The sequence below is a fragment of the Lagenorhynchus albirostris genome, chromosome 1, assembly GCF_949774975.1.
Source record: "Lagenorhynchus albirostris chromosome 1, mLagAlb1.1, whole genome shotgun sequence".
Lineage (NCBI taxonomy): Eukaryota > Metazoa > Chordata > Mammalia > Artiodactyla > Delphinidae > Lagenorhynchus > Lagenorhynchus albirostris.
Genome location: NC_083095.1, coordinates 10,518,022 through 10,543,595, shown reverse-complemented (window position 1 = coordinate 10,543,595; position 25,574 = coordinate 10,518,022). Strand labels below are relative to the sequence as shown.

Here is a 25,574-nt window from a genome sequence, read left to right as displayed (position 1 = left end):
GTAGGGAGGGGCCTTCTGTGGCCTCACCCTCAGCAGCCTCAGGGAAGGAGATGGGAGAAAACTACACCCTGACAATGATCCAGGTCCTGCATCCTTGGGCATCAGCCTCCATGGACAGAGACTAGGTCTGGAGAGGCACACGGAATGAAGGACTGACAGCATCCAGCACAGTAGGTGATGGAGGACGATTGTAATAGTAATAAAAACCAATACAGTAAGTCCCCCTGCGTACGTAACTTCAAGTTGCGAACGTGCGTTCCATCAACGTTGGGTGTGAGTGAAATTGCAGCTTGCCCTCCGTCTCCTATTTTTTTTTTTTTTGCGGTACGCGGGCCTCTCACTGTTGCGGCCTCTCCCAGTGCGGAGCACAGGTTCCGGACGCGCAGGCTCAGCGGCCATGGCTCACGGGCCCAACCGCTCCGTGGCATGTGGGATCTTCCCGGACCAGGGCACGAACCCGTGTCCCCTGCATCGGCAGGCGGACTCTCAACCACTGCGCCACCAGGAAGCCCCATCCAGCTCTCTTTAATCACACCCTCTGAGAAGGCCAGGCCAGAAGAAGGAGGCCTTGGAGATCATTGATATCAAAGGTAGCCATCATCATGAAGCTCCCTGTATGCCAGATGTGTTTCTGCCCATTTCCTCTAAAAATCACCACAATCCTGCAAAGTAGATACTATCGTCCTTTTTTTATAGATGAGGAAACTAGGTCCAGAGAGGGTTAGTAACTTGCCCAAGACCACACAGCTAATAGGTGACAGAGCCGAAGCTCAATTTCAAATCCAATGCACTTCCAACTAGACAATGTTGCCTTCTATCTCTGAAACAGAAACATGAAACACATGGAAGTGTAGAAAACTGGACAAGACCATGTGCATAAACGATGGGGGTATCGGGATTGAGGAGGAGAGCAGAGTTAAGATTATCTGGGATCATTCCAGAAAGAAAGCAGGCATAAATTGAACTTTGAAGGACAAGGTAGATTACTACTAGTGGAGAAAAGGGAAAGAGTATTCATGGTGGGGGAAATGTGTAACCAAGTGTTTGGAGGCAGGAATGAGCATGGTTTCCAGCACAAGCAGAGGCAGCAAACCTGGTGAGAGCAGGCGGCTGAACTGTGGAAGGACTTTACAATAGAAAACATGGGGGCTGAGACTTTGGACAGGCTTCAGTGGGACTTAGGCATCAGTTCAAGTTGTTTTTTGTTTGTTTGTTTGTTGTGGTTTTTTTGCGGTATGCGGGCCTCTCACTGCCGTGGCCTCTCCCGTTGCGGAGCACAGCCTCCGAACGCACAGGCTCAGCGGCCATGGCTCACGGGCCCAGCCGCTCCACGGCATGTGGGATCTTCCTGGACCGGGGCACGAACCTGCGTCCCCTGCACTGGCAGGCGGACTCTCAACCACTGCGCCACCAGGGAAGCCCCAGTTCAAGTTCTTGAACAGAAAAGTGACACCATTAAAGCAGCGATTAAGGAAGATTAAAATCTAAGGTACACAATTCCGCACCCCCCCCCCCCGCAGACAAGACTTTGAAGAATGCACATGATACAGCGATATGAGTTAGGTTTTTGGTTTTTTTTTTAACATCTTTATTGGAGTATAATTGCTTTACAATGGTGTGTTAGTTTCTCCTTTATAACAAAATGAATCAGTTATACATATACATATATCCCCATATCTCTTCCCTTTTGCGTCTCCCTCCCTCCCTCCCTCCCTATCCCACCCCTCTAGGTGGTCACAAAGCACCGAGCTGATCTCCCTGTGCTGTGCGGCTGCTTCCCACTAGCTCTCTAGTTTACATTTGGAAGGGTATATTTGTCCAAACTATGAGTTAGGTTTTAATAGCAAGTGACTTTTAAGCACAGTCATTGTCTAAGCTTCCCCTCTAGCACTGGGTATGTTTTTTAAAAGGCTGTCATTCAAAATGCAGCTAACGTATGAAGTAGGTGTTTTTTCCTTTTTCTGACTTAATGAATTTAACTGATACTTGTTTTACTACTTCTCTGGAAAACTACTGCCCCCAACCACAACCTATGTGTGTGTGTGCCCACACAGCGGTGTGAAAAGCCCTGTTATTTGACAATGGGGATGGTGGGCACCGGTCACTAGAGCCCTGCCATCTGCCCCCTCACTTGCCCGAACCCTCAGCAGGTGTTGAATAGGAGGGCTTGCTCTGGGGAGCCTCAGGGCTTTGATGCCTAGAATGGGCCTGGCCTGCCTGACCCTGCTTAGACCCTTAGTGGAAGAGCTCCTCTTCCAAGACACAGTAAGAGTTGGAAGCTGGCCCTGAGTTGGTTTTTATAAAATTGTCAAATCAAAGTTAAGCAAATATAAATGAAATTTCCCTGGGGCTCAAAGAATGAGCAAGCGAGAGAAAGGTGCGACCAATGGCTGAGATGATAAGTGGTCATCTGAGATGCCTAAGTAGCTGACAGTCCAAGGCCATGGTCATGGCACACCCACCAAGTGTGAGGCTCTGTGCTAGGCACAGGGTAGATGCAAAAACGACTAAGGCCAAGTATCTGCCCTCAAGTGGAGAAGCCACAGTTGTGGGTTCTCAGATGTCACTTCTGCAAGGACCCCTTCTCTGACACACACACACCTGTCCCATTCAGGAATAGGCACCTTCTCTGGGGTCCACAGCCTTGTGTGTTTACCCTGATCACGTTGCTCACCACACCAAATGGTTGTTTGCTAACTTACCTGTCTCCCATGCATCATCGCTTGGATCAATGTCTTAAAAAGTTGACTGTCCAGTAAAACGGGGTAAGGAAATTGAAATCCAGCCAGGGGAGCAGAGGAATAATTTTGAGTTCTCTTGAGACCATTTGCTTTCCTAAGAGAAGTGATTTATGAAACGCCTTCTCCAAGCTCAGAAAGAAACCATCTCATGTGCTTCTGGGCTCCAGAGTAATTGTGGAATTCTGGGAAACTGCAGCCACCCACAGGCTAAAGGATGCTCAGCCAGCTGGGATGGGCTGGACGTTGGGGCAGGGCTACTAGGAGGAAATGCCAGTCACCTTTGACCCTTTCACTCCCCGGGGGGGGAAGATGCAGCCATGTTTCCACCAGTCTTTGTTCTCCTACAAGAGAAGTGGCTTAGGGTGACAATGACCATCACTGTGGGAATATTGCCCCTCACTCTTCTGGTTCACTTACATCATGGCGTCCAGGCCTGGGTGTCCATGCTTGACCAGTATGACAGCACAGTATTTGAAAGGAAAAAAAGGACAGCTAATGAAAGGCCACCACCCAGCTGTTAGGCCTTTGTGGATCGGCACGTGAAGAATCATATTTCCTTCCTCCCTCCCTCCGCATGATCTCAATTCTTCCTTGACTTCTCTGTTCTTTCACCTGGTTCTGGAAAATATTCTTTAGGCCTCTGGACAATAATAGACTAACTACAGGTGATGAGAAACACAATCCCGCATTCCATTCTCCAATGTTAAGTTCACTCTAATTATGTGGGCATAATGAGTTGACACAAGACACAGAGTGGTCACACGCATACCAGGCAGTCGTGGTTTCTTAGCAACAAGCTAGAAACTTTGTTAAGCAGGTCTTGTTTGTGTCTGGGTTCATGTGCATTCAGAGCTGTAGTGACTGTTGAATGTAGATGGACATTTCGCACGTGGCTGATTTCTTCTTGAGATTCTATTTCAATGCAATCACCTAACAACGAGTTTGAAAGGCTGTAGTATTCTTGAAATTGCTTTATGGGTCTGGAGCTAATTTTAAGAGGAATTAATCTTATCTGTTTTTGCTTACCATTTTTTTTTTTTTTTTGCCGTACGCGGGCCTCTCACTGTTGTGGCCTCTCCTGTTGCGGAGCACAGGCTCCGGACACGCAGGCTCAGCGGCCATGGCCCACGGGCCCAGCCACTCCGCGGCACGTGGGATCTTCCCGGACCGGGGCACGAACCCGTGTCCCCTGCATCGGCAGGCGGACTCTCAACCACTGCGCCACCAGGGAAGCCCTATGCTTACCATTTAATGTGTGCTGTGCTCTGAGTTATAACGATTTGCCTGAAGTGGCATAGAATATTTGTTCTTAAGAGCCATCAATCCGTCCCATGTCCTGTTGCTTGAGTGATCTTAAGCACATGCCTTATTTCTACTTCAACTCCTGTGATAAAGGTTCAGGGAGGAGAAGACATGCCCCACGTGACTTAGCTAGTGTGGGGCTGGACTAGGATTCAGACCCTGATCAGCCCACTGGGTCATGTGTGTGGGGTATGCAGGAGGTTCTTGGTTAGTGTGAACCCTCAAAGATGGTAGCCGGTGCGTTCTCGGGTGTCTGTGAAGTATTTTGTCACTCTCCTAGAGCCCAGCATCAAATGGTCATTGTTCTGGAAGGCCTTCCTTCTGGATCAAAATTCCCTGGGAGGGAATAAAGGCAGACTGTCGACTCCACAGTATACACTGCCTGCCGCATCACTGGCATTCTATCAGTATGTGCTGGAGTGAGTGAGGGAGTGAACGAGTGATTCTAATTCTATTCACAGCCAGGGTTGACGCTTGCCATGCAAACCGAAGCAGAACATAATGGTTTCCATTACCCAACACTCAGGAGATTACTTTGCCATAAACGACAGTATTTTGCACGTTACCAGAGAATTATAAGTTCTCATTGTTCAGATGATTGTTCTCAATAATTATTGTGGTGACACAGGCAGAGAAACGGAGCTGCCCCTTCTTATGAAACAGCGAGCTGGCGTGAGTCAGGAATAAGCCTTATCAGGCATTGGGGCGAAACAGGTGCCGGCAGACAGCCTGGGCTCTGTGTGCCAAGGCAAACGCTGTCACAGCACACAGCGTTAAAGAGCCTCGCGTGGTCTTGCTGAGAAATTGTGTGGAAGTATGTGACACCAGCTCAATCTGTTTCACCCTGAATGCGGCCCCTTCTGATATAAGCTTACTTCTAAGGTGCTTTGAGTCTTTTGGGCCACAGCACCTATTTATAGCTGGGTCTCCAAATATAAATGAACAAAGGCTCTGCTTCACTTCCCCCATCCAACCCACACCCTCTGGAAGCACCTCATAGCACATTCTGTATCTCCAAGTTGTACCTGGATGTGCTGTCTGGAGAAGTTAGTGGACCATCAATCACTCTCTCATTTGTGTCTATTCATTAAACATTTTTTCTATTTTTTTCTCTCTTATAATACATACTCATCAATTTCTTGCCAAGTGCCAGACACACTGGGAGATGTAAAAATGAAGGAAGAAGCCCCACTCATGGGACACGGTGCCCTGGTCTGTGGGGCAGATTTTATCAAAGTTTTTCGGGCAAAGGAGGGGTCTTTACAACTCAGCAATGCCAACTACTTAATATGGAATGTTTGACATCACTGTCTTTAAAAGTCTTTCCACGATTATGCCTTGTGTTTTGGTATCTCCTCTCTCCCCTCTTCCTCAGCAGGGGTGTCTTTCTTTCCTGCCCCCTAAATGATTCAGGGAAGACCTGTGCTGGCTAAAGTTTCATTCAGGCAACCTCCTTGAACAGGAAGCACCCTCCTAGGTGTTATTTCCTGTCCTACCTGTCTTTTTAAGGGGAAAGAGTGAGTAGTATATCTATGTATTTTACTAATTTTATTTTGTTTAATTTTTAAAGTTATTTTTAAAAGTTTTTATTGAAATATAGTTGATTTACAATGGAGTAGTATAAAGATTTGATTTATCCATGGATAGAAGTTTGATCACACACTTTCTCCTCCACCCCAGCCCCACGCTCCTGCTTTGTCTAAGAAATAACACTTGAGTAACTAAAATCAGTTTTGGTATTAAAACACTTATATGGTCATTACATAAAGCTGCCCTTGTTAATGGTTTGCATATGTTGTTTCTCCTCTTAGATCATAAGCTCAAATAGGCAGGGGCTGCATCTCATTTTCACCCCTTTTGTTCCTGCTTAGCTCCAAGCATGGTGCTGGGTGACGCCTTACAGATATTTCTGTTAGATGGAATATGCTTTTGCATTGGCTTTGAATAAAGGAGTCCCTTCCTTTTTGCAACAGAATTGGGTATGCAGAACAGGAACCCAAACCAGCTTTTAACTCTGCTTGTTGAAGGAACTGCTGAATAAATTCACGGTTAAAAACACAGACAAGTGGGAATTCCCTGACGGTCCAGTGGTTAGGACTCCGAGCTTCCACGGCAGACGGCCTGGGTTTGATCCCTGGTTGGGGAACTAAGATCCCACAAGCCATGCGGCGTGGCCAAAAAAAAAAAAAAATCTATATCTATCTATATATATATTTAAAAAATAATAAAATAAAAACACAGACAAGTAACAAATGTGTGATGTGGCCAGGTTTATGCCAACAGGGAGCGGTGAGGCTGCAGGCAGCTAGGTGGCACTGCTTCCCTTCAGAGCTCTGAAATCCAAACTACAAAACAAAACAAAATATTGTTGTGCTGGTAAACAAACCCAGAACCCAGCCTCAGAAACCAGCAGGTGAGGGAAGCTTGCCTTGGTCCACACACTGTGCTTAGCTCCTCTGCTTCTGCACAGGTGCCAGTGTCCCATCGGACCTCACTTACCAAACACAAGTTCAAAGATAAAGTTGCCAAGAATTTCAGGATGGTGACAGCAGAGCATTAAACCTCAAGCTTGGGGCTCTTCTGAGCACAAGGCCCTCCCTGTGCTACTGTCCAGGCTGCAGGCCCATGAAGCTGGCCCTGCCTAGCACATACTAAGTACTCAAATGCTTGGTTAATGAATGAACACGTTACTTCTCAAGACCAGGCTTAATGAACCAAAGCTCAATTGTCGGAATTATTCTAGGACCCAATTACAATATGGGTGGGGGGATTCTCTCATACACCCACTGCAATTCTCCTCGACTCCAGCTGGGCGTCCTACAGTCTAACTCAATTCTGGTGCTATCTCCTTGGAAGTAGCATCAGATCCTACAGGTTAAGGGCTCAGCCCCCCAGTTCTGCACCCCACCACCTCAGTTGCTAATCACAAGTCCGGGTTGTCACCAGTGCTTCTGACCCATCAGCTGTAAATCAGAGGTTCCCACGACCCCCTCTTCGGGTTTGATTAGTTTGCTAGAGCGGCTCACAGAACTCAGACCAGTTTACTTACATTTACCAGTTTATTATACAAGGGTATGATAAAGGATACAGACGAACTGCCAGATGGAAGAGATGAGGGCGTGAGGCTTCCGCACGCTGTGCACCACTCTTCCATCACCTCCACCTATTCACTGACCTGGAAGCTCTCTGAGCCCCTGCTGTTGGGATTTTATGGAGGCTTCCTCACAGAGACATGATCAATTACTAAGTCCATTCCCGCCTTTCTCCCTTTCTGGAGGACAAGGCGGGGCGTTGAAAATCCTAAGCTTCTAATCAAGGCTTGGTCATGCTGGTGACCAGCCCCCATCCAGGAGCTCACCCAGAGTGGCCTCAACAGAACAAAAGATGCTCCTAGAGTTTTGTTTTTTTTTTGGCTGTGTCGGGTCTTAGTTGGGACACGTGGGATCTCTGTTGAGGCATGCGGGCTCTTCCTTGAGGTGCGCAGGCTTCTCTCTAGCTGTGGTGTGCGGGTTATTTTTTTTCTCTCTCTCTAGTCGTGGCCCACAGGCTCCAGGACATATGGGCTCTGTAGCTCGCGGCACGCGAGCTCAGTAGCTGTGATGCCCGGGCTTAGTTGCCCTGAGGCATGTAGGATCTTAGTTCCCTGGCCAGGGATCAAACCCGTGTCTCCTGCATTGTAAGGCGGATTCTTTACCACTGGACCAGCAGGGAACTCCCCACTCCTGGTGTGCTTATCACTTAGGAAATTACAAGGGTTTTAGGAACTCTGTGCCAGGAACCAGGGGCAGAGACCAATGTATATATTTTCTATTATCTCACAATTGTCTATTATGGCGGACCTAATAGAAAATTTCTCTCTCAGATATTGAAAAAAACTTCGGAGTCATGAGTTTTAATCTCTTTTTTTTTTGAGATTTGTTAATCAGCTGCGGTACTGAGCAGATCTGAGTTTCACCAATTCCGTCTTTTGCTAGAGAGAGGTAGTCCTCGAGACAGGAGGATGGGAATTGATTTTGTTCTGTTTTGCTTTCAATTATTTTTTTTTGTTCTTAATTTTTAAAAGTCAAGAAAGGTAAGAACACCATTCCGTTTCTCCCTGTGCACATGTGATTTAACAAAATAGGGTTCAGATACACCTGAAACAACTGTGTCTAAAAAGTCAGAGACTCTTACTCAGCTATGCCTCTGTCTCCAGACAGGAGGATATGTTATCTGAAAAGTACAGGCCACTATGATGAAAGCTGATGGACTGACAATCCTAGATTTACTTTTAACTGGGCTGGGGGGGAAAGGGGGGCATGGAAAATTCATGGTTGGGGGAAGCAAGTCCCTGCAAAGGAAAGATTAATGTTCTTGGTGTACAGAATTTGATACATTAATAACCACCCTGATTCAGAAAAGCTTAGTTGAACAAACTTGTCGAGGCAACATTACCACAATCCTTTGGGGGGCCTGGAGGCCCTGGGCTTTCCTATGTATTCATGTGTCGATGCCAAGGTGAAAAAAATGCCACTGAAAGAGGTTGGAATGCAATTTTCCCAAAGTGGGTAGGAGGGGAAGAAATCAAATGACGTACGCCTGGAATTTCATTTTGACTCTCTCCTAAGTGAAGATCATCATTGATTAAGAAACTCGAGAATCAGATTTACGCTACATTTATGTATTCATTCAGCCAGCATTTCTCAAGCTGTAGGCCAGGCACTGTGTTAGGTGCTGGGGCCTTGAAGCAAAATTCAGCTAAATACTCATCCTGGAGAAGCCCTCAGTTTACCCTGAAATGAAAATGTGGTGGATGGGATGGGGGGTGGGCATGGAACTCTCCCAGTTCCTGGTGCCTTGGGAAAGTGACCGTTCACATCCAGAGCCCCTGGTGCTGGAAGTCATTCAACCCCACAGAGGTTGGTAAGCTATGAGTTGTCATGGCAACAGAGTAAACAGATGGAACAGGGTGTGAGGGCCCCAGCTGTGAGTGTACTGTCTCTCCTCCTCTGCCTGAGTTCCAGCCGGATGTTCCCTTGCTTACTGCAGAGACCATTTTCCTGGACGTGGGACTTGGCTGGAGAAGAAAAGCAGATGGAACGGGTCTGCTGGGAAGGGGAGAGAATAGTAGAGACACTACAGATTCATACAGAATAACAAGTAAAATTTAGCGTAACACTTATGGGACCCTCCTCATGTGCCAGGCACTGCTGCAGCCTCATCTCAGCTGATTCTCATTGTAACGCTCTGGCAGTCTTCTTTCCCCCAATACAGAGGTGAGAAAACTGAGGCTCAGATGGGCTGTAGATAAATTGCCCACATAGGCAGCAGAGCTGAGATGAGAATCTGGGTCTGTCTGATTCCCATGCCTGTGCTCTCAGCGCCGAGTTTCAGTGGTTCTGAACTGTATGTAGGTACGGCGAACCTGGGGGTGTGGAGGGGGAAGGGCTAAAATGCAGAGTCCTGGGCAGAGCTCCAGACCTACTGAATCAGAATGTCTGGGGGCCCAGCAATCAGAACACGAAGGGATCTTGCGGGTCTTAGAGATCTGAGTGGGGCCTGGAGACCGGAAGTGACTTTCCCCAGGTCCCAGGGTGAGTCAGGACTAGCATCCAGGTCTTCCACACCAGCTTAGTGGGCTTCAAGGTGTGGAGTGGGGTGCTCACAGGACACCAGCAGAGGATACGGTGGGTCCAAGCACTGAACGTTGTTCTTCACTTACGGTGACAAGACTCCACCTAACCTGGAAGAGAGAAGCCCTAACTGGTGCTCACTGTATTTCCTTCCAGCATTACCGCCTGCAAGGCCAGCCCACTTCCTAGCCCCGTCACCAGGGTAACCATTACCCCCAGCTTGACAGTCAAATGCGTACGCAGCTTCTTGCACCTACATCCAGGGCCAAGGGACCCAGCCCTGTAATCAGCCTCCCGCCGCCTCTACACAGGCAGCAGCGCCAGCTCCCTGCTCTCAGGGCCCATCACCCCATCACCGAACTGCAGACACCCCTCCCCACGCTCGCACGCTGCATCCCGCTTCCCTCGCCCACTGCCTCCCAGGAGACGACTGTGCAATCTGCTTCTGGTGCGTACCATCACCTCTGGAGGGAGGAATCTGCCCTCGAGTTGGGGCACAGCCCAACACACGTGGCCCACACATGAGAAGAAACACCCCCTCCCGGAGGAGGGGCGCGGTGGCAGCGAACGCCCTCTCTCCCTCCAGAGACAGCTGAGGGGGCGGCTGGAGTTTGGAAGAGTTTGCAAAGTGATGATCAGGAGAGGGGCTGAGGCAGCTAACGGGGCGGGGGGGACTGGGCGGAAGCTGGGCGCCCAGATCCTGTTATTAATGAAGCAGCCCCTGCCTGCCCAACCCCAGCGTGCTTTGTCGAGGAAACGGGAGCCCCTCAATCACCACAGTCACCTGGAGCCTGCCCCTGCAGGTGCTGGGGCTGGGCGCCCTGTGCAAGGACCTGCCAGAATGCTCACGAGGCTGGGCTGCTGGGGCCGTGGAGTCCCCTTCAGGACTTCTAAAGGACCGATTCCATCCAGCCCACTCAATGCCCTGCTTGCTAGGCTGCACTTCTCTGATCTCCTTCCTCAATGGCTGGAGCCAGTCAATGCTCCTGACCAGCTCTATGCTGACCTGGACGGCAGACACCTCAGCTGCTCCCCTCCTCATTATTCCTTCCCTCGTCCGCCTGCTTGGGCACATCTTAGGCCGTCTCAGGTTCTCTGCGTCTCCGCTGTCTCCTAGGCTCTGAGCCTCTTCAACCCTAAGGACCAGGGATTGCTGTCCTGATTACCTTAACTTTCTCAGTTCCCTGCAGCCTGAGGGGTTGAAGCCTTCATTTCCTAACTGGGACTGAGACCTTACTCTTGAGGGCTTGGAATCTGGCTCCCCCAGAAGCTGCTGAAAGGGCCAGGTGAAACCATTAGAGTGCTCGGGACTTAACTCCCCAAGGAGCCAACTGTGACCAACAGAAGGTAGACAGCAGAAGGAAGCCTTACCCACCTGCTTCCCACGGGCGGTTCCCCAGGCCGGGCTTCTGCGTAGCCTGCCTGGAGATGTCCTCTGCGGCTGAGCACCGGGCTGTGCCTCTTCACAAACTGGTGGCCAGCTTGGCAGCACAGTACCTGCATCTGCTTCCTTTCCTGCCCCACCTCGCTTCACTCTCTCTCTGGCTGCCCTAGGGTTGCACCTCCCAAGGAAGGGTTTTCTAGGGAATCTGGGCTAAGTCACGACTAAGATTGAAAGAGGACTGAATCCTCATTTGATATTATCTAGCCTAACTCCCTCATTTGACAGAGGGAGCTGAGGGCCAGAGAAGTTAAGTGATTTCCTCAAGTTCACAGCTAGTTAATGGAGAAGCTATGCCTATTCATCACTTTAATGACGAATTAACGAGCACCTACCACGTACCGGGCACTATTCTAGGCCCTGGGAATGCAGCGGTGAATAACGCGGACAAAATCCCTCCTTTTATGGAAGACAACATTTGAGCGGAGGGTTAGAGGGAAAAAAAGACCGTAAAAGAGATAAGTAAAATATTCAGAATGTTAGACTTATAAGGGCTGGTGGTGGTGATGGTTGGATATTATGGGCTGGACTGTGTCCTCCAAAATTCACCTGTTAAAGTCCCAACCCCTAGTACCTCAGAATGTGACAGTATTTGGAGATAGGGCCATTAAAGAGGTCATTAAGTTAAAATGGGGCCATTATAGTGAGCCCTAACCCAATATGCCTGGTGTCCTTATAAGAAGAGAAAATTTGGACACATGAAGAGACATCAGGGATGCCACACACAGAGAAGAGACCCTGTGAGGACACAGTGAGAAGGCGGCCATCTGCAAGCCTCAGGAGAAACCAACCCTGCCAACACCTTGATCTGGGACTTCCAGCCTCTAGACTGTGAGACAGTACACTTCTGTTGTCACCCAGTCTGTGGTATTTTGTTATGGTCGCCTTAGCAAACTAAAATGGATTTTTTTTTCATAAAAGGTGTCCTGAGCTGGCCTCACCGAGGTGACATCTGAGGAAAACTCCGAAGGATGTGATGGGGTGAGCTGTTTGCAACTCCGACGGAAGAGCATCCCAGTCAGAGGGACCTCAGGCTTCATGGCTCTGACTGGGCTCATACCTCAAGTGTTCAAGGGATAGCAAAGACGCCAGTGTGCACACAGAAAGCAGAGTGGGTGAGGCAGAAAACGGGAGGATGTGAGACCAGAGACGTGACGGGATGTGGGAGGACGTTCTCTGCATGAGATGGGGAGTTACTGCGGAGTTTAGAGCAGTGGTTCTCAATTGGGAGGAAGGGGATTTTGCATCCAAATTTGGCAATGCCTGAAGATATTTTCCATGGTCAATACTGAGGAGGAGTGAGGAGAGGTCAGGATCAGACACTGGTATCTAGTGGGTAGGGGCCAGGAATGCTGCTGAATATTCTACAATGTATAAGACAGCATTTCCCTCCAGCTCCCCAATAAAGAATGACCAAGGTCCGCATAGTAACAAGGTTGAGAAGCCCTGGTTTAGAGCACAGGATCATTCTGGCTGTGTTGGGAGTGACTTCAAAAGAAGAACAGGCAGACTTCCCTGGTGGCGCAGTGGTTGGGAATCCACCTGCCAATGCAGGGGACATGGGTTTGAGCCTTGGTCCGGGAAGATCCCACATGCCACAGAGCAACTAAGCCTGTGCGCCACAACTACTGAGCCTGCGGTCTAGAGCCCGCGAGCCACAGCTACTGAGCCTGCGTGCCACAACTACAGAAGCCCGTGCACCTAGAGCCCGTGCTCCACAACAAGAGAAGCCACCGCAATGAGAAGCCCGGGCACCGCAACGAAGAGTAGCCCCCGCTCTCCACAACTAGAGCAAGCCTGCACGCAGCAATAAAGACCCAAGGCAGCCCAAAAAAAAAAAAAAAAAAAAAAAGAACAGGGAATTCCCTGGCAGTCCAGTGGTTAGGGCTTGGCGCTTTCACAGATGTGGCCTGGGTTCAATCCCTGGTGGGGGAACTAAGATCTCGCAAGCTGTGTGACGCAAAAAAAAAAAAAAAAAAGAGGAAGAACAGAGGCTCTGTTAATCCAGGTGACTTGGCTGGGGGGGGCAGAAGATCTACTATGCCAGCTTAGGGCTCCCTGCCTCCTCCCTCTTTCTCTTTTCACTTTCTCAACAAACATTAACAGAACACTTACTATGTGTTAACTTGTCCCAGGCGCTGGACAGATTCCAACAGCTGTGGCTCACTAGGACCCTCCCCTAGTTCACCCAGACTCAAGCTGGCGAGAAGGGAGCTCTTACAGGGAGCAGGTGCTGACTTGGGGACGTCCGCTTGGGGCTGCAGGTGGACCTCTGCAGCAGTTGTCAGCAGTCGCTGTCTACTCAGACACTAAAGAAAACACAGAACGAGCACTGGGTGGGTGACAGCTCACCTAGCCTAAAACTTGGAAATCATCCTAATGCCTCTGTCTCCCTGACCCCCACCCCTCCACCCCTACTCCATTCCCAGTTACCTCCAAAATCTCTCTTGTAGCTATTCACATTGCTCCACCTTTATCATCACGACTCTAGTCCAAGCAACTGTCATTTCCTACCTGGTGCCTCTATCGTCACTCTTGTGCCCCCAGAACCTTTTATTAGTTAGGACAGATGGGCCATGCTGCAGGAACAGCAAACTCAGTGAATTCTCAGTGGCTTAACACGAAAAAGGCTTATTTCTGACTTACGCAAAAGTAGGTCAGGTGGTCCTCATCCGTCAGTCTCCTAACTCTATTTTTTCCATAGCAGTTATCATACTTTGTAATTATCTATTTCATTATATGATTATTGGATCAATTTCTATTGCTATCCCTAGGGTGTGTGCTCCTTGATGGTAGGGCCTGTACCCGGCTTGCTACGTATCCCTAGACGTAGAACAATGCCGATAATATACCTATAATTAATGCCTTAATATAACATACAAAGTAGAATTCTTGAAATGTTTTTTGAATGAATGAATGGACGAGTACAGTGGCTACACTACAACTGGAGACCATATCATCTCCCAGATCTAAAAAATTCTAAAATACTTCATGCATAAAACATGATATGGAAAACATATGTATGCTTTAAGCCTAACAATAAAACACTCACCTATCACTATACTACCCAGTTCAAAAAATAACACATCACTTGGGACTTCCCTGGTGGTCCAGTGGTTAAGACTCTGTGCTCCCAATGCAGGGGCCTGGGTTTGATCCCTGGTCAGGGAACTAGATCCCACGTGCCACAACCAAGACCCAGCGCAGCCAAATAAATAAATACATACATACATAAATACTAAAAAAACCCTCCATACTTCTAGTGCAAGGGGCTTGATCTCTGGTCGGGGAACTAAGACCCCACGTGCCAAGTGCGGCGTGACCAAAAAATTAAAAAACAAAAAAAACACATCACCAATGTCTACGTGCCCCTCCCTGATCACATCTCAGTCCTAGAGATTAACAAAAGACTGCATTTTGTGTCTATCATCTCTTTTTCCTTTTCATCACTTTAACCACATATGGATATTACATATACTACTGTTTTTGAACATGATGTAAATAGTATCACACTGTAGAAAATCTTTGGTGATTGGCATTTGTTGGTCAACATGTTTGTGAGATTTATCTTTGTAGAATTACGTAGTTCGGGTTCATTTTTACCATCATAGTTTCCATTGATTGAGTATAATATAACAAATTTATGCTACTGTTGATGGGCATGTGAGTTGTTACCAGGTTTTTGCAATTATAATTTGTACTGCTGTGAACTTTCTTGTGCATGTCTCTTTGTGCAAGTGTGCAAAGAGTTCCTCTAGGGTACATAGTACATACCTTGAAGAGGTAAATTCTATTTTACAAGTTAATGCCAAATTATTTTCCAAAGTGTTTGCACCAATTTTCACTTCCACCTACACTGTCCAAGAGTTCCTTTTGTTCTACATCCTTCAGACACCAGATGCAGCCAGACTTTAACATTTTTGCCTCTCTGGTGGGTGTCTACATTTACCTTCTCCTGATTACTAATGAGGTTGAGCTTTTTTTCATAGGTTTATTAGCGGTTCTTCTTCTGCAAAATGGTTGTATATATATATTGCTCATGTTTCCACTTAGTTGTCTTCTCACTGATTGTTTTGGAATTCTTAATTCTGGACAGCAATTCTTCTTTGGTTATTTTCTTGTAAATATCTTTTCCGGTCTATAGTTATTTTTGTTACTGTCTTTGTGTCTTCTGATGAATATGAGTTCTTAATTTTAAGATAGTTACATTTACCACTTTTATAGTATGTGCTTTCCGTTTTGTATAAGAACACTCTCCCTATTCTGATGTCATAAAACTATTCTTCTATTATTTTCTTCCAAAAGTTTGAAAGATTTGTCTTTAGTTTTTTTTTATTCACCTGAAATTGATTTTGTCTATGGTCTGAGGTAGAAATCTGATTTAAATATTTTTCTCATTATTGCATTATAATTACATTAGTTTCCTACTGCTCCTGTAACAAATTACCACCAATCTAGTGGCTTGAAAAACACAAATTTATTATCTTACAGCTCTGGAACTTAAAACTGGGTTTCACTGGGCTAAAATCAAGGTGTCAGCAGGGGCCGCACTGCATTCCCATCTGGAGGCTCTAGGAGAAGTTTTTTTTTTTCCCCTTTTCCAGCTTCTAGAAGTTGTCCCCTTGAGCCCTCTTCCATCTTCAAAGCCAGCAATGGCTGGTCAAGATTCTCCTGCATCACATCACTCTGACACTGACCCTTCTGCCTCCCTCTTTTACTCATAAGGACCCTTATGATTACACTGGGCCCATCTGGATCAAGATAATCTTCCCACCTCAAAATCCTTAAACTAGTTACATCCTTAAAGTCCCTTTTGCCACGTAAGGTAACACAGTCACACATTCAGAGGATTAGGATGTGGACATCTTTGGGAGAGCATTATTCTGCCTCCCACAATAATCAACTGATTCAGCACAATTTATTTAATCTTTTCTGAACCTGGGTACCGGGAAACACTGGTCTGGTCATAATAATAATAATAATAGCAAGCACTGAATGCTTGCTGTGTACCAGGAATTTCTCTAAGCATTGTATGCATATTACCTCATTTAATACTTACATGACTTTATGCTAAGGCCAGTACTATCATTTCTATCTTAGAAATGAGTAAAGTGAGGGACAAAGTGATTAAGTACCTTCCCTACAATAGGAAATGGCAGAGCCAGGACTCGAACCCAGGCAGTTGGGATCCTAAGTCCATGCACCCAACCACCACGCTACTGTTCAATGAACAAAATAAATACATAAATCTAGCTTCCCTTAGCTGCTCAAGCCTAAGTCCCATAACTTCTTTGAGCCTCAGTTTCTTTCTCTATAAAATTGGAAAAGTGGTGCAGCTCTTCTGCATTTCACGGGGCTGCTTTGAGGACACATTGAGACAAGCTGTAACAAAGCGGTTCAGATAAGGAAAACAGGGCTCCAAGAGTCATTCCACTGCATGTCACTGGCAGAGCCAGGACTGGGACTCAGGTTTCCTGGCAAGGTGGGCTATTTCCACCACAGGGTGGTAACTATAGCAGGCACAACTGTTCACATAGACTATTTGCCCTTCATCAACCTCAAGCCCATGAAAGCTGTGTCTGTGTAGCTAATCAATTGTTCATTAAGGATGTCATCAAGTCTCAGAGGATGCTGTTACAAAATTCAGATATGAGCTAACACTTCTTAGCTGAGACAGGGTAAAGCGTACAAGTATTATTTAGTAGCAGCTACAAATCAAGGGGAAAAGGAAGAAAATTTCAGAAACTGACAGAAGAGGGAGGCTGCAAGGTACTTGCTAAGGAAAACCACCTCCACCAGGTCTTTGCTTCTTCTCCATCCTGATCCCATCAAGATGCACCTCTTTTCGTTTTCCCTTGAATTCTCCTTAGTGGAGTGGGTATCAGAAAACCTGACTTTCAGCTTTGGGGTAACGCCTGACCGTTTTTTGCTTTGACTTTCAAGGTAATATGGAAAAAGAAAAAAGGAAAAAGGGTGAAGAGTGGGAGGATTCACTCTACCAGATATTAGGATATATAACGAAGTCATAGCAATAAAATCCATGTAGCACTGGTATAGGAACAGATCTAGATCAACAGAAGAGCAACGAGAGCCCAGAAACAGAGACAGGTGTCTATGGAGACCTGGCTTACGACACAGATGCCGTCACATCTTGGTGGGGAAAAGATGGATTGTTTGGTGGGTACTGCTGGGAAAACTGGCTCAGCATGCACAGAAAATAATATTGTATTCCTATTTGCAGTACATGCGAGGTGAATTCCAGATGAGTTAAGACATGTGACAGGTAGAAGTATGAAGCAAAATAGGGAAAAATGTAGGAGAATATTTTGCAGCCACGCGTAAAAAAAGATCTTTAAACAAGACCCTAAAAGCACTCTTCACAAGGCTGAGATTGGATGCATTTGGCTACATCAAAATTAAGGATTTCCCCTACACTGTAGGATAGCAAAGACGCAAAGACCAAGTTAAAAGGATGCAAGAAAGACTGGGAGATACTGGCAATGTCCAAGGCTGACAAGGGATAAATATTTAGAATATGTAAGAAACTTTAAAAACTCACTCAGAAAAATAATAGGAAATTTAGCAGAAAAATAGACAAAAGATGTAGCAGGTAGTTCACGGAAGGAAAAACATCTCTATGGCTCTTAAGCTTATGGAAAAATGGTTATCACTCATCATGAAAATTAAAATGTGATACTACTTTACCAATGCCAGATTAATAGAAATTGGGACATATGTTAGCGTATAAAGTGGAGAAACAGGAACCTTCCTATCTTCATGTGCCATTGGTGGCAGCGCAAACTGGCAAAGCCATTCTGGAGAGTACCATGGCAGAGTGAAACCAAGCAGTGTAGACTCCATGATTTAGCAACTCCATTTCTCTCTTATGGTCCATAAGAGACACGTGTAATACCCATTCCAGCATTGTCCGTGATAACAAGGAACTGCTGGCAACCTAAGTGTTCATTGATTAAGGAACTGGTAAGTAAAATGTGCTAGACACACAAATCAAATACTTTTAGTGGTCAGAATTAATGAACCTCTGGTATACACAGCCCCACGGGCAGATCTCTAAGACATCAAGTTGAGGGGAAAAACAAGAAACAGAATGAGTTCTTATCACAATACCATTCGTGTATATTAAAAATAGATACTTAAACTAAAAGCAGTATCTTTCGAGGACATATACATGTACTGGGACATATCTTAAACGAGAGAGAATGCATATGCGGGGTAGAGAAACGGGAGGGTGGAGAGGGAATGAGTGGAAAATAATAAAATAAAAGAGTTGGGTGTTGCTGACTCTTAGGAGGGAAGAGTATGATCAACAAAACTTTTGTCGCTGAGGTCCAAAAAAATGGCCCCAATCCCCCTTCCATCGTTTCCTACTCTTAACAGAATCAAATGCAAGCAACTCAGCGTGGCTGCCCAGACCTGGGCTTTTTTCCGTAAAGGACCTACCTCTCTACCTTGCCAAGCACTCGGTTCCCCGCACTTCAAGCTCTATTCTGCCTGCACTTCCTACAACCCAAACACACCCAGACTTCAATTCGAAATGGGCTTACTCTTACTTCTCTTGGAAAAATCCTGTTTAAGATCCAGTTTAAGCGTCTCCTCTCCAGGAATCCTTTTTCTGACGGCTGCCCTTCCCACATGCTAACGCCTCCCGGACTGTATGCCCATGCACCCCGTCCGCATCAATCCCGCCCACATCAGGTTCTATTTCCTTATTTTGGGTACACACCCCTCCCTCAGGGATAGAGCAGAGTTACGGAGATGTTCGCGTCCACAGATCGTGCGCTGGGGTGGGCGGTCCCACGAATAACCGCATGATAATTCTAGCAACTTAAGCAAGATCCCAGCCCACCTCCCTCTTCTTTGTTTCGCCTCTTATTGGTTCAGCATCTCCGCCCCCGGCTACGGACCCCACTCCTCCACTGGCCGCAGGGAGTGGGAGGCTCTGCGCACGCGCCGCGGCTTCGGGCGCGCTCGGTCGGGGGCGGGGCAAGGGGAGAGAAGAGCAGAGAGACGAGAGCGGTAGGGGGCCGCCGCGACGTTGCGCGGCAGTTGCGTCTGGCCCGCGTGCACGCGACGCCCGGGAGGGGGCGGGGCTGAGGCCGGCGCCCCCACCCAGGCCCCGCCCCCTAGGCCCACCCGCGCATCTCACCCCGCCCCCTCGCCTTGGCTGCCCCGCCCCCTCGCCTTGGCTGCCCCGCCCCCTCACCTTGGCTGCCCCACCCCCTCGGCGGCCGCGCTCCTTCTCCCGCCGCCTGCTCGCCTCTCGCCAGGCTCCTTCGGCCGAGAGCGGGAGAAAGTCCTGCTGGTGGGCGGCCGCGGGGCTGCGCGCGTCCGGCATCCCGGTGCCGCTCCGGCCCGGGCGGCTAGGGGGCCCGGCGGTCCATGCATCCGCCGCCGCCCGCCGCCGCGATGGAGTTCAGTCAGAACAGTCTGTTCGGCTACATGGAGGACCTGCAGGAGCTCACCATCATCGAGAGGCCGGTCCGCCGGAGCCTCAAGGTGCGCCCCGGGGAGGAGGAACTGCCCGCAGGGCGCCCGGCGGCTTGCCCCTACCCCGACCCCAGCCCGTCCGCTCCCCGAGGCGGCCCGGGACCCTCTCGGAGTCCTGCTGGCCCCCCAGTCCTCCTCCAGTCCCCGGCCGCCGTGTTACCCTAACCCGGCCCTTCTCGGGCCCCCTTCTTCGACGTGGCTCGGGTTCTCCCAGCCTGGACCCCCAGGCCCGAGGGACGGGCATCCGGAGCCAGCCCGCGATCCCTCGGACGCCCTCGGTTTTCTAGTCCCCCGGCCCAGCCCGCCTCGGGCCCTTTCCCCAACCCGCCCCCCAGGAACGGCTGGTCGAGCCCCTGTCGTTCGGGCCAGCCCGGCGTCCTCCCCCGCGCCGTCCCTCTCGCACAGCCGGAGCCCCTCGGTTGCGGTCCTTCTTCCCCCGGCCCTGCAGGAGCTGCCCCTCGCAGCTGCAGCCCGCTTATCCCGCCTCCTCTCCTTGGGGATCCCCTCCCCCCGCTTTGGCTCCCCGGTGCTGCTGCCCGGGTTCAGGCCCCAGTCCCACTTCTCAGTCTACACGGCCCCGACTCTTCCCCTACCTCTCCCAGAGACACCCCAGATCCCATCCCCCTCCTCCCCCATCAGAGCGAGCTCCGGTCCCCCAGTACCCAAGTCAGCCCGGGCCTCCCTTCTCCTCCCAACTAGCACCCATACTAGAGCCGTCCTGCTACGGGTCTTCAAAGCCCTCTCGACCCTTTGTCCCGATCCTGAGTCACCACGTGTCCTTACCTTCCAGCCCCTCCAGGACTCTAGCTGGGACCCTGCTCCCTAACCTCCTTAAGAGAGTCAACCTTCACTAGGCCCCCCACCTCCCGCTAGCTCCCCGACCCCGCAGAGTCATCTTCCTCCCAGCCTCCCAGAGGCTCCAGCCCTCAATGCTGGCAAAACTAGTGACCGACCACCACCCCCTCCGCCCCCCATTATAGCTCTTTTCACTCCCACCTGCCGCAATATCTCGAATCTTTGATTTCCTTCCAGTCCCAGAGTTTATTCCCTTCCCTCCCCCACTCCAGATTTCGTCTTTCTCATTCTCCCTCGGCTGCAGTCTTCATTCCCCCTTTTAAGCATTTCCTGGGATGGAAATGCTGGCGAAACAGTCTTGGATATTAGAGACTAAAAGTATGTATATATTTTATATATATACATACAATTGATTTCAGCAAGGTTCTGAAGCCCACAATGTGATTCTCAGGCTTCAATCTAGAAGCTAGAAGAGTAAACAAACAAAAAAAAGCCCCCAACCCCCCAAACTCCACCACCTAAACCCAACAATTAGAGATGTCTGAGGTTTGAGGGCGTCAGACCCTTGATTAGTTTTCAGTGACAACGCTAAATTGTGAAACTTTTTCATTAGTCCATACTCAGATAGGGTCCCTGGAGGCAAGACCGATGCGATGTTTGTGTGCATAATTTGTGTTTTACACTTGACAGACACCAGAAGAAATAGAAAGATTGACAGTTGATGAAGACCTCAGTGATATTGAAAGGGCTGTTTATCTGCTCAGGTATTTCATAAAGTCTTTTTGTGATAATTGCTGCTTTTCCTGTGGCAGCATCCACAAATGATTTCTGAAATGTCATGTTACGGTTCTGTTCAGATTTACTTAACCACTTGAATAGAGTACTTTTGCATGCGCAGCACTTAATTATGTTATAAATTAAGATTTAGATATGGACTTATGAACTTGAGAACCGAAATCAAATCAGATACCTAGCTTATAGAATATTGCTTGGAGGAGGAGCAGAACAACTAATGGTTTGAGTTGAATCTCATTAAAAAAAAAATCTTGCAGCTTTGGTTGTCCTCCCATAAGATCCAATAAATTTAGATGAGACTTAAGAATATCCAGTGATTAATTTTAAGTTAATTGCAGAGTATGAACTTTATATGCTATTTACTGTACAGAAAAAAAAATCCACAAATATGGTAGTTCAATTCTTTTCCCTCAGGATATCCTGTTTATATTATTTCTGCTATGTGCGCTTTATAATTTTGCCTGAGAGATTTTAAAATTTAATTGCACCTACTCTCACTTAAGTTTCATCTTACAAGCTCTACAGAATTGCTTAAGCCAAATGGTTATTACAAATATTTACAAGATTTCTCTCAACTATTTTAAAAATTGTGTTGTGGATTTAACTTCTTAAAAGCTGATGTGAACATTAGTGAAAATATCTATAAAAATACTTCAGAAATAGAAATTTTCCTAAGGCATTTTGTGTACATTGTTTTAAAATTTTTCTTGCACATTTTTTACCCCCTTTTGGCAAATTAGTTTTCGCTTTTTTTTTTTGGAATCAGATTTTGAAAACTGGTGTTATTTACCTCCTGGGATATTTGTCATCCTTGTTTCCTTAGCTCAGGTCTACTTTGCCGGTTTCAGGTGCTGGCAAATTTCTTCTTCTTTCTTGTTTTATAGATCATGTTTCTAGTCCCATGATATTCACTGAATGACCCTGTTAAAAAAAAAAAATCTCTCCTTGATTTCCATTGTCTTAATTATTCTGTAGCCCATTAGTGACATCTTGGGTTCTATTCTTGTCAGAATTTTAGCATGCTTACAATTTAGACCATTCTCTTCAGTAATTCTGTTACTTTAAAATGTTTCTGGATCTTAGACCTTATGTTAGGGTTATTTCCCCTCATCTTTTGGTGATTTATGGTAGCCTGCTCTCATCGTTTCTACCTATTTGTTTTATTTTATTATTTTTAAAATTTTCATTGGAGTATAGTTGATTTACAACGTTGTGTCAGTTTCAGGTATATATCTACCTATTTATTTTAAAGGAAAATGGTTTTATCTATGTATGAATTAACAGTATGTGTTTTTGATGTTTCATAGAGAATATGCCTTTTAACTTAGTTTGGTAATTGTGTAATATTTGAAGTACTTTATTCCTTAATGATTAACATGTCCAATATGGTGAACAGTAGTTGTAAGCATCTGCCTTTTCCCACATTTCTTTTGTTTGGAGTAGGTAGACAAGGGGTGAAAATTTGGATAAGCTTCTTTTAGCATACAGCAGTTAATGACTTGAAGTCAGTGCCTACTTAATCCTACTTAATTCTCTCCGTATAAATGCTGGCTGACAGTGAGGAAATAGAGAGTTTTGCTCTACTTACTTGCGACAGCAGATACCTTATTTTAGGTATCAGTGACAAGGCTTCTTTTTTAGGATAGCTTATTTTCTATTTTGCTTTTATTGTTGGCGAACCAGGTCGTCTAAGTTGTTTGAATTTCTCAGACAAAGAACGTAAGTTTCATCCAGTTCTGGAACTGACAAAGCCCTTACAGAGGCAGATGGGTCCTCTCATTCTTAGGCAAGAGAGTTTTAAAAGAGATCTGATATCTTCTTTAGTTTCTAGTGGCGCATCTACCTTGAAGGAGGCTTGCAAGGTGACTCAAAAGGCAAACACTAGCTTGGTTGTGCATGGGCTCTCCAGCTGAGTTCTTCTTTTGTATTCCTACCATCTCACCACCTCCTGGGGGAAAGCGGGATTTCACCTTTAGGCCAGCTTCTGAAGGGATAACAAGACTCCTGCCTGAAGGGTTCTTTCTTCCCTGGGATTCTGGAGAGGGTGTGGGATTGTCTTATGGACACGTTCCAAACTTTGCCTCTGTTAAAGCTGTTAAAGCCTCTTCTCTCACGTATTGAGCCTTCTATTTTAAATGTAATTTATTCCTTTTTTTTCCTATTTGTACCTCCCAATGCTGTAGAATCTAATACTGAGTCCTTTTTTTCCCTCTATGATTTTCAGGTTTATTTTTGAGTGCTTTACCTTTTCGTCTGTTTTGGATATTTAATATCCAGAATTTTCCTCTTTGCTTTTGAATGTCAGATTTGTTTCTGTAGCTCTCTTATTTTTGTACATTAAATCTATCTTGGAAGATTATGTTACATTAGATTTTAGGGTCAAATGTATAAGTATCAGTAGGAAATGCTTTATGTTAGTGGAGGTTCTGATAGTATTTAAACCGAACCTAGTAACTAAAAAAGCATTATATTGGACTGCTGTCCAATGAAAAACAAATTACACTGTTCATTATATTACCCTAAAATATGGCAGATCAATTATTAATGCTATTTTCATAATTAAGTTTAGAACATTACAGTATTTGAAGATTTGACAAAGATGATTCTGTGGTTTTACGTGAATATGATGCTGATGTACCCATCTGTGGCATTTAGCACTGAAACAAAACAACTTTCCTAATAGTCACAGCTTGTGGCTTACTCAAAATCATATCACAATATCTTCTTTTAGTTCTCTCTCTTCTTTGTGATTTTGGTGTATATTTTAGGAATAATTTTGTTAGAGAAGGGTCCTAAGTTTGTACACTGTGCTTTCATTAGGTAAACCTTTACTCACATATCTCTAGTTGCCTGTCAGATAAATTCCAGACCCTTTTGCTTGGCATAAGTGACTCCATCTTAGCTCTGCAATGGAATGTTCCACCAGGCCCTCAACTTTTCTTTTTAATAGCTTCATTGAGGTGTCGTTTATATGCCATATGGTTCACCCATTTACAGTTGAGTGGTTTCATGTATTCACAGAGTTGTGTGTTCATCACCACAATCAATTTTAGAGCATTTTCAGAAGCAGCCCTGTACCTGTTAGCAGTCAGTCCCCACTTCCGCCCAATCTTCCCAGCCTTTGGGAACCACTCGTCTACCTTCTTATGGATTTGCCTATTCTGGACATTTTATGTAAAATTATACAATATGTGGCCTTTTGTGACTGATTTCTTTCACTTAGTATAATGTTTTCAGGGTTCACTGGCATTGTAGCGTGTCAGTACTTTGTTTCTTTTTACTGCTGAATAGTATTCCAACGTGGGAGTATATCACATGTTGTTTGTTCATACACTCGGGTTGTCTCCACGCAGTCCTTCACTTTTTGAAGCAGTCGTGCTGCCTTATTCACTGTTACTCAGATACATCACGTTCATCCTTAACTCTGCTTTTCCCCATCCTGGAATACCTTTCGTTATACCTCTCCAGTATTTTCCATCTCCAGGATCCAGCTGTAATCTTGCATCTTTCCTAAGGCCTTTCCTAACTGCTGACACTACATGGGATCTCAGGCTCTGTGAGCTCCCGTATCACTTAGTGGCTGCATACCTTCGTTTTCCTTAACATGTGTGTGTGCGCATACGTTGTCTTCAATAGACTGTAAGCTCTTAGAGGGTAAGCTGTTTTTTATTGTTGTTTTGGTTCTTTCTTGTTCTGTGCTATGATATAAATGTATACCTCTTGATGGAATAAAGTGTGTTTATTTACCTTAAGATGACTGAAGTGCCAGATGAATTAAGCAACTTTTGACCTTTTTGTATCGTAGGCAATAGAACCAGACAGATTTACGTTATGTCCTCCCACTTACTATCTGCGTGACCATGGGCAAGTTATGATGGTTGTTAAATCCTGGTTTTCTCATCTGCAAAGTGGAAAATAATAATTCTTGTTTCCCAAGGTGGTTAGCCCCAAACACCAAAAAGGTACCCAATTAATATTAATTCCCTTCTGTTTCCTTTGCCATGTCCCTAATTCCTTACTCCTTAGGTGCTCAAGGTACATTACAAACTTTTAAAAGAGGATAGCAGTATTAATTTTGTCTTCCAATAATTTAATAAAGTAATAGGCAAGTAAAGTATATCAACTGAAGTTTGTGATAGAGATCTATTAACTTCCTTGCTAATAGTATTTATCAGAATCTTCACATGTTATACTTATTTTAAACTGATGGTAAGGTCAGCCTGTTTAAGCAATATTTGCTATTTATATTATGCGTTAAATGTGTTGATTGGTTAATGTACCTAACCTAACTTTTATGTTGCTTACTTTTACGGTCATTTAAAAACCGTTTGTCACTTTGCACTGTGAGTTTTAAAACATTTCGCCCTTTGCCTTTTAGGG

General features: G+C 46.2%; 1 protein-coding gene across 1 annotated transcript in view; it reads left to right on the top strand.

Annotated features, from left to right (window-relative positions):
• The first annotated feature begins 19,496 nt into the window (after positions 1 to 19,496).
• Positions 19,497 to 25,574, top strand: part of PPP4R4 (protein phosphatase 4 regulatory subunit 4) — a 117,006-nt gene continuing 110,928 nt past the window's right edge. Inside the window, exons 1-2 of the mRNA XM_060165695.1 lie at positions 19,497 to 19,613; positions 21,090 to 21,163. Of these exons, the coding sequence (XP_060021678.1) occupies positions 19,497 to 19,613; positions 21,090 to 21,163 (191 nt within the window). The remainder of the gene's footprint in view (positions 19,614 to 21,089; positions 21,164 to 25,574) is intronic.